The 11,380-nt window shown below is 35.7% G+C and overlaps 1 protein-coding gene across 1 annotated transcript; it reads right to left on the bottom strand.

The window, feature by feature from the left end:
* Positions 1–9,388: 9,388 nt before the first annotated feature.
* On the bottom strand, positions 9,389–10,843 carry LOC133861694 (uncharacterized). The gene is made up of 4 exons (XM_062297489.1): positions 10,716–10,843; positions 10,344–10,608; positions 10,023–10,187; positions 9,389–9,481 (listed from the first exon to the last, which is right to left on the bottom strand). The coding sequence occupies exons 1-4, from the start codon at positions 10,841–10,843 to the stop codon at positions 9,389–9,391; spliced, it is 651 nt and encodes a 216-aa protein (XP_062153473.1).
* Positions 10,844–11,380: the final 537 nt, after the last annotated feature.

Below are 11,380 nucleotides of genomic sequence, written 5' to 3' on the forward strand. Positions count from 1 at the left end.
TGGTCTTAGGGGTGAATTGACATTTTTTGGTAGTTTAGGGAGGGACATTGACACAATTGGTAGTTTAGGGGGTACATTGACAATTGAGTGGTAGTTTGAGGAGGTTATGTGTACTTTTCCCTTAAAGAAAATACAAAAAAGTTACAACTACATGAGCTTAATAGTAGGCGGAAAGACAAAAAAAGACAAACTACTATAAAAGGTGTTAATGAGTTTTTATATATATATACAAAAGTTGTAATATACTCTTTCCCATAACTTCTCATACCAGACCAACCCACTAAAATATAAATAGGGATCAGAAATGTGGTCAATATCACGAAGAATAAAGAGATACCGTCTATACCCACTAATATATATATATATATATATATATATCACAAACTCAAATGTCTCTCATCCCTAATCTTTCCCATTCCAACATCTCATATTTTTACATTAGGCGACTACGCATAAGTCCACTATCACAATCAATCTGATAGACACCATCAGTTTAACTATGTCAAGAGAAGTTGCCCTAACTTGAATCACCTTCCACGCTTTGTCCAAGCCTAGGAAGAAGAGAATTTCATATCATAATCATGTCCATTATAACAATTAGTGAATGTGTAAAAATAAATTATATTGTAAATAGTCTTTGACATCAGAAGTGCCATTTGCATATCTATCTTCTCCTGCATCACCTCCATTCTTTGGTGACACTCTTCATTGTTGTTCACATGGATCGCGTCACGCAATTGAGATGAGGATGAGGTAGGTATGACACCATACCCCATGCCTCTAACGTGGCCAGATCGTGGCCCTCTTAGTACTTGTGTCATTATGGAAGCATCCTCCGTGCTGTCAGTGCCTTCTTCAGCTGATTTCTCCATCATTTGATTATGCATAATCAATATAAACTTTAATTAAATAATTCGTGCAAGTAAGCTAATTATATAAATACATTATGTGAAATCATAATTATCAAATAAATGTTTCATTTACTTACGTATAAAGTTTCACAATGTGGGTTCACAAAAGAACCATTTTTCTTCATTCCTGAGTAGTAGAGGAATCGCCTATATTAGGAACCAGAAATGTCCCTCTATGAACATCGTTTAACAAGTCTTCAATCTCATCAAGGTCCTCTACACTTGCATTGTTTGGAGTATGCTCAACATGCATATTATTTGTAGTAAACGGATCTTCCCCATGAAATATCCATTGAGTGTAACTCAAATCAATTCTGTTTTGATATAAGTGATTCTCCACCATGTTTATACGATCATAATATTGATTTGCACACTTACGGCATCCTCGTCATACCACATCCATCCAAGCAACAAACTGCCATTCTCATGAAATCAACAACACCTTTTTTATATCGTTCAGACAATCCTCTAGTTTCCAGCATCCAGCTCTTATCCATCTTGATATCCCTATAAGAAGTTAGGGTATTTCTAGCAGTTGGTCAAATGTTATATATGTTTATCATCATGGTTTCATTTAATTCATACTTAGAGCCATAAAACATCAAAGTCTTTCAACTCTAATAAATTAATTTTCTTCAACATCAAAGTCTTCTAGTACGTTCTCCTTACCTAGCCTAGGCAATTCTATTCAAAAATTTCATTTAGTATCAAATGCGCAATGGAAATTTCCATGATGACCAACATTTTCTTTCTCTTTAAATGAGATTATTTAATTGTAAGACCTCACCCAATCATATGAGAATAATCTCCATGGAATACATAAGAACCATAACCATAAAACAGGAATCATTGACACAAAATGCAACGAACATTCTTAACATACAACATAGGCCCCAAGCCTCCGCTCCATGGACTAAGCCTCAGAAAAAAAAAAAAAAAAAAAAACCGTAAACACTTCCAACGTCAACCTGGGTCGAACACAAACCAAGATCCACATAATCTAACACTTTCAACATTTCTGAGCTCAAAATCTTTTAGTTTGTAACTAATGAGATTCATCCTGTAGTTTACAAAGAGAAAGGCCAATTGGAAAACAGAATGTGCTTTTTCCTAGATATACTTGTAATTTTTTGGTGTTCTAGGATTCATCACCTGCTTCATGTCATAATATGCAAGAACATATGTTGAGATATCCATTATTGTGTATTTGGTTGAAAGATTGTAAGAGTAAAGTTCATACAAAACATTATTGTTCCTATTACTCAAATAGTAGAAGAGAATACTAAACAATCACTACCAATCTCCATGGAGGAAGAGAAGCCTTATTGATGAGATTGTTAGGATGAGACAACATTTTTCTATAAACACCAGTGGTATATATCTTTGGCTGCTCATTGTAACCAATTACTCACAGGTTTTGCAGCAGCCCTCGTGAAATTTCTGGTGGGGCATGAGGTTAAAAAAAAAAAAAAAAAAAAGACTTTCTACACATAATTTTACCTGTTAACAGAAAAAGAGGAAGCTGAATGAAACTTTTCTGTTCTTTGTCAGAAACAAAATCTCTGCAATCTTGTGGCACCCTGCAAAACTAAAGTTTTCATTCCAAGTCATCATCATCATCATTCAACAACAGCATATTATTGTGGAAGTGGAATCAATGAACAAGCGAGAAAATGGGTTCCAAACATGAGCAGAGTCTCTTCTAACAAATAGGGGATCAAGTAAGGACGCAACTACAAGCCAAGATAATTTCCAGCTCCATTCCCTCCTTCAAGGTTAAAAAAAGAAAAGAAATAAATAAAACAATAACAAATAAAACCAAAGGAAAAAAAAAATATCTTGCTTGAAGACTTTGACACAAGTGTCAAGGCAAGAGTTTAATCTATACTATATTAATTAAATAAGAAGTACCTTGTCTAATTGTATGACTTGGTCTCTTGGAATCGCACCTTAATTAAACCGATAAGTGGGTATGTTTCTCATATTGGTGGTCGATGTTTGAATTTTTTAACTTAGTATTTGGGTGAGGGACAACTAACGTGTTGGAAATTGATCTTTGCCTTAACACAATACAATCCTATGGTTAGCTGTGCATACAGAATTCATCGATGATCTCAATATCAGAAAAATAAATTGTATAATTACTTGAATTCCCTATATTAAGGTAGTGACCATGGCCCATAAATTTTTGAGAATGGTCAATATATATATGGTCCTTTGAGATGGAACAGAGTTTACATACGAAATCGGTAAAGACTATAAATATGAGATGAGACTAGAAACCAAAGTGTCATGCAAAGAATGGAATGCTATAAATGAAAGAGTGGCGGACATGTAGATTGAAAGTTCACAATTAAAAATGAATTGTTTTAATTGTTAAACCAAAAAATGTGCACAACATAGAGCATAAAGAGCAACAAAAATAAAATACGTTAAAAAGCTACAACCTTAAAAACAACTTGATATTGGAGCATAATTAAGGTCATGATTAATCAGTTTAATTGTCAATTCAGCTTCACTTTAAGACCAACCAAAAGACAAGTCCAAGTCAAGGTTAGAAGGTGCTTATTATTCCAGTTTTGTAGATTTTCAAGGTACGTATCTTTGAAAGATTTGATGAAGGAATGCTTGGCCAACTTAGCCAAACCATGTTAATGATAGTGTTAATATATATATATATATATATATACAATTTACAATTGAGAGTTGGGACAAGAATACACCACTTGATAAATTTAAATACAAAATTCAAAATAGATTACAAATTAATATTGTTATCCTGCATGTGTGTGTTGACGTTTGGCATGATGATAAACTCTTGAGTCCTTACTACATGTTGTGCGGCTATATTAGATAAGGGACACTACATTTCCACTATTTAATTTTCGACTTAAAATCATTTAACTGTGTTTGCTGATCAATGTCAATCGCAAATGCCTCACCCCCAGTGTAAGACAACGACCCGTCTTTATTCGTCACAAACTCCCTACCCGACTGACATATCGCCATAATTTTCTTTCCGGCCATGGCCTACCCGAATATTGGAAATTGTAAAAAACAAAGTTACGTAATAATATTGTTAAAGTTTTTACAGAAACCAATGCCTACAGTAGGAAGCATTTAGAACAGCATGTTTAACACACACACACAAATAAAAAAGAAAAGCATAACTAGATATGATATTTAACTGAAATTCACAACATTATTCATAAAGTCTGAAGCTTTTACACATAGCAATGAGAAAATCACTACATCAAAACACAATTCACACAGAATTGCAAATAAACCAGCATAGTCTGCACCAAGACTTCAAATTTACAAAAATACAACCCATAAAGCCAGAATTTGGAACAATCAGACGGAGCATACGAAAGAAATTCACAAGCTGCGAAGATGCAAGGAAGCTCAATTCTCCTATTTCAGGCGAACAGTAAAAAGAGAAAATGAAAAGGGAAATATCATAGTTGATGAAAGTCAAACAGAAAAAACCCTAAAAATTGCTTCTGAAACAATGTTACCTCTACTTCAATCTAAGGCGGTCCGAGAAAAGCAGTTCGTTGCTTCTGAAACAACATTACAGAACAGCACTGTTCATGTACTTTTTTTTTTTTTTTTTTAATATATTTTCCACTACTAATCAACATCAAAACATTCCCACTTTTTTCACTTTTTATATCACATCAATAATTTTTTATTATTATCCAAACAAAAAAATTCACTACAATACAAAACTTTTTCACTTTTTTTATACAAATTCCTTTTATTTTATATCACATCATCACTTTTTACTAATTTCAAAACTAACAACCCCACTACTCTGTTCTGTTTTGTTCTGTACATGTCTTTGCCAAACAAGCCCAATGCTTCTTCCAATTGTAGGATGAGATATATACTTACCTTTCACTGTTGACCGCTAAATTGGACACCTGCTCTTATTCTTTGATTTTAGTAATAACTGCATTTAGTGCACTACCTCGCGACAGTATATTAGTTTTAAATTATTTTAAAAAGGAAAATAATTGTTTCTAATTTTGTTATCCCTATGGGCAATCCATATATAAAAATAATACGTGTCTTTTAAGCATGTGAGAATCACGTATTTTTTTTATTAATGCTATTAAAAAAACATGTGAGAAGTACATGATATTAAAACAACATGTGCTTATCACATGTTAAGAGATACATGTCAATCTTATATGTGGGTTGTAGAAAATTTCCAACAAACCGATTTGTAGGAAATTTCTGTCTTATCCCTATACTTTGTCTTAAAGTTGGCAGCATAATGACATATTTACAAAATGTAAATATCTCACGAGGATGGCATCATAATAGTGCATGCATGATATAATTCACATTATAGCATGGACATAATCCTAAGTATTATATATTTTATTATCTTAAGCATGTTGCTATATTCTCATTATTTATTTTGACAATGTACATATACATATATATATATATATATATATATACACACACCATGAACTGCACCATCCTAAATATCCGCAGTTCGATCACCAATCTTTCAATCCTTCATCCTACAATTATCCGAAACCACAGTCATCACTAGAAGACACTCTTAAAGCATTCGTACAGGAAAGCAGCTAGGCTATACAAGAGCTTAAGAATGCCACTATGAGCAATGACCAGAATCTACAAGAGTTTAAGTAGTTCACACATCAAGCTTTTGCCAAGATTGAAGGACATATTGATTATTTGGTTGCTGAATTCAACATAATAGAGGAAGAAAAGCTTCTAAGTCAGCTAATGGCTCAAGGGCAGTACATGATGATGATGATGAGGATGATGCTAGCTATTCTTGTCATGAGCATGTCCCTGCCACCACCATACTTGAGAGTAAGGAAATTGTGGATAACAATGAGGAGGAAGAGAAAGAGGAGCATGTGGAGTTTGTTGAGCACCTGAAGCAAATTGAGCCCTCGTCAACTCCAAATCAATCCAACGACAAGGAAGTGAGTACTGAAACTCATTTCTTCATCACAGTCCCTTTTGAGACACTTCATGAGCCCCAAGATTCAATTCTCCAATGCCTCAAAGAGCCGTCTTGTGATAAATTTGTTAAGGATCTATGCACACAATGTCACAAATCTAAGAATCATCTTTCGAAGAAGATCCTTCGAAGCAAGCAAGTATGCTACCTAAGAGGGTGAAACATTATGCTAGAGGGGCATCAAATTCTAAAGAAGAAAAGGTGGAAGGGACTGGTTGGGCATCCAAATGATCGGGGAAGGTATAATAATTTTTCCATTTTATTTTCCGCATTTAATTTTTGAGTTCTTTTTCCTTTTTCATTTTATTTCTTGTCATTTTATTATTGTTTCTGACAGCAATTAATCTTTTGATGTTTGTTTCTATTGAAAAATATTGTTGTTAATGTTGTTGACAAGTGTTTTGGTGTTTAGGTTTAGGGGACGCCCTAACCTTTTTCACACCTTGATGTTTTCTTACTTCTGGTAATTTATTTCTATACTACACATTGAGGGCAATGTGTAATTCAAGTTTGGGGGTATGAAAAAACACTCTATCTATTTGTTTGTTTGTTTATTTGTCGTTTTGTTCCAAAAAAATTTCAAAAAAAAAAAAAAAAAACTTGTTTAATGTTGTTGATTGAGCATGATTACATCGCAAATGTGGTTTGCATGTCATTAGTTTGTTTAACATGTTTAACATTGCATGTGATTAAAAATCTGAATCTTTTGACTCATCTGTTGGATTAGAGAGACTTTACTTGTTTAAATTATTTGTCACGAGCACATTAACATTGGTTCTGTGAGGCATGAGATTTGAATTGAGGAATTTGTGTCTCAAGATTTGTAGGATGATTTGTTGATGAAACATTGGCTTAAATTCAAAAAAAAAATGAAATAGAAAAAAAGAAAATAATAATAATAATAATAAAATCATCAGTTTGAGTTCTCATTGAGTAACTAGGCCTTTTGCCTCACTAAGTATTGAGTGTTCGCGTAAAAAGATGAGAAATTCAATTTGGTTGATCGTATGGCTAGTTCGACTTTGTAGCATTTTTTACTTGAGTAATTAAGCCCTTAGGGATGTTTCTACATCTAGTGCCCTAAAACCATCTAGTTTGGGAGTCACTGACCCAACACTCGTTACATAGGTCAATTAGAAAGCTTAAGGGAGTCAAACATTGCACAACCTATATATACATAATAAAAATAAATAAAAAAGAGAAAAACAAATACACATTTTGATTTAAGCCTTGGTTATTTTCATCTGATGAGATTCTTATGAATTTTGGGGTACACAAACTTTGAGGAAAATTAAAATCTCATGAGTCTATGTTAGTCTCACTTTGTACTCATTTGAACATGAGTTGTCTCAATTTTTCAGCTATGAGTTGAATGATTTTTGATATCCTAATGATGTGAGTGTGATGTTAACTTTGTTAAATCGGCTCATGATGTTTGAACCATGTGTTTGTATGGAAGTCATTGTTTGTCAACAACATGGTGTTTTAAAATGTTTGTGAGTATCATTCCTGGCAAACTTTCACGAGACTTCACTCGTCAACTAGGGAGTCGTAGGGGTTTAAAAGGCTTGTTGCATATGATAAATGCAATCGTCTCTCTCACGAAAGAGGAATTATGTTTCATGCTTTGATTTTTTTTATTATTTTTTATTTTGTTTTGCTAAAGGACTAGCAAAATGTAAGTTTGGGGGTATTTGATGAGTGCCAAGTATTGAATATTTAAACCCCTTAATTTATATTAATTAATTCTTTAGACTGGGTATTCGGTTATGTCTGAACTGTAGATTGTACCTAGTACATTAAATAAACAATTGTCAAGTCTAAGAAATAAGCATAACACTAAAATAGGCATAACACCGAAATTTACCTCACTCCTTCCACGTCCTCTATAATTAATTGCTTCTCTTCTTATGTTGAGACATGTTCTGGCATTGTGTCCAGTGGCCCTGCATCTCAAACATCTCATAGCAACCCCACCCTTCCTCATTCTGTATTGATTTTTCCTAGGTTCATCTGGTCCTCTGGTCCTCTAGTCCTCACTACTCGCGGCCTCCCAGGTTGTATCCTCACTACTGGTGGGTCTACATGCTCATTGTTCGTTTTTGTCCGTTGTTCTTCACCAGGCATGAGATAGACGATCAGATTATATGCATTTCTAAGCACATCCACAGTATACCGATCAGAAATATAATCAACGGGCTCAGCACTATCAACCCATATTGCACTTATTGCATGTGCACATGGGATACCGGTTATGTCCCACTGTCTACACCCGTAAGTTCTTCGCACGAGGTTCACCACATATTACTTCTGCTTGAATGTGACTTCAAAGAACCCATCCCCAACATACTCGGCGTAGCAATGTCCAGCATCATGTGATAGTTCATCTAACCGCGCCATAATTTTAGGATAAATCCGACCAATCATGTTTCTTATGCCTTCCCGCTTTTTTTGGTACCTCTTCATCAGTTTTTTCCTCAGCATTTCTAGCAGTGATATTATTGGGAGGTCACATCGTTTCACAATCCACGCATTGAAGCACTCTGAGAGGTTATTCACAATTAAATCATACTTGGGGAAGGTACTAAACCAAGCCCTCGACCTCGAACTTGGGTCAATATCGGACAAGTAAGCATAAGCATTTGGGCTTATCCCCTTCAACTCCTCCATTTCTCTGCTCCATTCATCATCTGTGTTGGATGCAGCTGCTCTCCACAACTTGTTCTTCAACGCCAAACCTTTGTGGCCTACATCTCTGTAGTTACCATACAAATGCCTACAACAAATCTTGTGCTCAACATTGGGAGCCACCACTTCCAAACTTGAGACTAGACCCTGCAGAGAGTAAAAATAAAATAACAACCAACTATATATACACCATAAAAAATTTATTTGATCCATAATAAACATTGATTAAATGAAGAGCATAAATATCATACTAAACAACTTTACCTTCTGACGATCAAAAATGAATGTCCATCCCTCTGCGGGAGGAGTGCCAAGGTCCGAAAGCAAAGCTTCTAAAACCATGTCTAGCTCTCGTTCATTTCAGCTTCCACAACTGCAAATGCTAATGGGTACATCTGATTGTTTGAATCCTTTGAAATTGCGACCAAAGTTGGCCCTTATATGGGCCTTTTAAGAAGCATCCGTCCAAGCCAATGATTGGATGGCAACCAGCAAGAAAGCCACTTTTCATGGTGGCTAAGGACAAGTATAGCCTCTGAAATTTTGCTGGAATATCAGGTACAAGCCTGTCTACCTTCATCATCACACAACTTCCAACATTTGTTCTTCTTATTGGCCCCGTTTACTATCCCCCTTCCCCCTCCCCTCCCCCCCCTTTCCCCCTTTTTTTACTGTTCATGTCAGTACGAAACTGACGAACGTTTGAAATGTCTGGCTTCTTGAATAAGCCAATGCAATGCATTTTCCTATTTTACCCCTTTTTTACTGTTCATGTCAATCACTTGCGAAGAACTTCCTGCATCTTCACTGCTCTCTGTGTTTTGTGATTTTCTTCCAACCTTTTTCTATCTCCCCATTCACTTCCCTCAACCTTTAAACAGAACCCACAACAATAGCCCAAAAAGCAACCGAAGAGATTCGGTTGTGGATTTTCTTCAACTCTAAAAAATCGAAGTTCCAGCTTTTTGGGCGTTGAATAGTCCAAGCTGTTGTACCGTAGAGGGAGAGTGAGAGAGAGAGAGGGTCGCTTTTTGGGTTGGGTTCGGAGGGAAGTGAATGAAATGCAGAGAGAGAGAGAGAGAGAGAGGGGAAAAAGGTTGAAATGCCGAGAAATATTAGAGGGGGAAAAAGTTTCCTCATTGTTGCAGAAGGGTAAAATAGGAAATGAAATGTATTGAAGAAGTCAGGATTTTCAAAAGTAAAATTTTCGTACTGAGGCTGAACAGTACGGAAGGGGGAAGGGGGAGGGGAGGGGAGGGGGAGGGGGTTTAGTGAACGGGGCAAATTGTCTCCATATAATCCCAAAGTTTGTTGTACTGTTCGTTCATTTTGCCACAGATCTTATCTTTTGCAATTCTTCTAGCTTGATGCAACCTATGGTCTTCAACATCAACACCTCATCTATCATTTACCTCCTCTACAATTGCCTTCACAAGCATATTGGGTTGTGCCCTGAACTTGTCAATCAGCTTGTCCGCAATCCACTTTGCTTTCACAATCGAATTTTTATGTTTCCTCTTGCATGTGTGTTTGGACTGAAATGATCTAACTTCAAAGGATTCCTCATCCTTGCATTGCTGCCCATAAATCCTATTCTTACAACTTGTATCCCTGCATACTACTATACACTTAGCGAGGTAATTTTTCTTAAAATTCACATCTTTTCCCATATTTACATTGGACTCCCTAACTGCATCTCTGAACACCTGAATCGATGAGAATTTCTAACCTACCACAAAATCTGGGTTACCCATATCAGTCATATGGAACTCAGGCTGCCTTGACACATGTTTCCTCCGACTCTGGGAGGGTATCTCATACTCCTCATCACTCTTGGGAGGAGATGTAAGAATGTCACTGCGTGCCATGTTTGAGTTGGCATCATCATCAGATCTATTTTCATTCCCACCTTCATCTTCACCCTCGACTCTCTCTTCACCCTCCCCACAACCATCACTATCTTCCCTACCCTCCCCACCATCATTCTCTTCACCCTCTCTATTATCCCCCCCATAGATGGCCCAGGTACATCATTATTCTCAACGAATAGATCGGGTTCATCCACCTCATCTCAATATGGATCGTCTCTCTCGATCCTAGAATACCCCATCTCATCATCACCATCATCATCATCATCATCATCATTGTTCTCCTTACCAATGTCAGGTATGAACTCACTAAATGAATTGATGTACAACTCCACAATTGGAAGACTCGAGTGGGCTTTAACCATTTCTTGTACATCAAAGTTTGATGTAATTAATTTCAAGCCATCTTGTAGTGTACAACCTGGCAGTATGTAGTAAATTAAGTCCCCGGATTTGTACCCATAAGTTTTTGCAATACCTTCAACAACTGAAAATGACAACCTATAATGCTTAATGGCCTCTCTGTACACATCAATATCTCCACCAACATACGTATTCATGAACCTCCTATCAATATGCCCTCCATAATGTACCTTAAACACAAACTCTCGTCTAGCCATCTACACAACAAAAGAGAATAAAATAAAGCAATAAGTATATTGTATATGTAGGTCAAAGTGACTCAACTAGAAAAAGAATAAATCCTAAACTAAAGCATGTTGTAAAACAATCAAGATTTTATTTTATTTTATTCAACGGTCATTTAAAATTTTAAAACGATGTTGATTTTGATACAGTGTATTACTCTATGGTGGTGAAATTAAGGAATTGCTTGTGGTATAGTGTATTATTCTATGGTAAAGTTTTATGGTGTTAATGATTACTCTATGGTAAATTGATTT

This window comes from Alnus glutinosa, chromosome 2 (genome assembly GCF_958979055.1).
Source record: "Alnus glutinosa chromosome 2, dhAlnGlut1.1, whole genome shotgun sequence".
Lineage (NCBI taxonomy): Eukaryota > Viridiplantae > Streptophyta > Magnoliopsida > Fagales > Betulaceae > Alnus > Alnus glutinosa.

Excerpts from the sequence above, each read along its gene's own strand:
- LOC133861694 (XM_062297489.1), bottom strand. The coding sequence starts at position 10,843 with ATGGTTAAAGCCCACTCGAGTCTTCCAATTGTGGAGTTGTACATCAAT. Across the intron at positions 10,188-10,343 it reads TGGGTAACCCAGATTTTGTG|CAATGCAAGGATGAGGAATC; the intron begins GTAGGTTAGAAA and ends ATTTATGGGCAG. Across the intron at positions 9,482-10,022 it reads TGAAGGCAATTGTAGAGGAG|GTTGAGGGAAGTGAATGGGG; the intron begins GTAAATGATAGA and ends TTCTGTTTAAAG.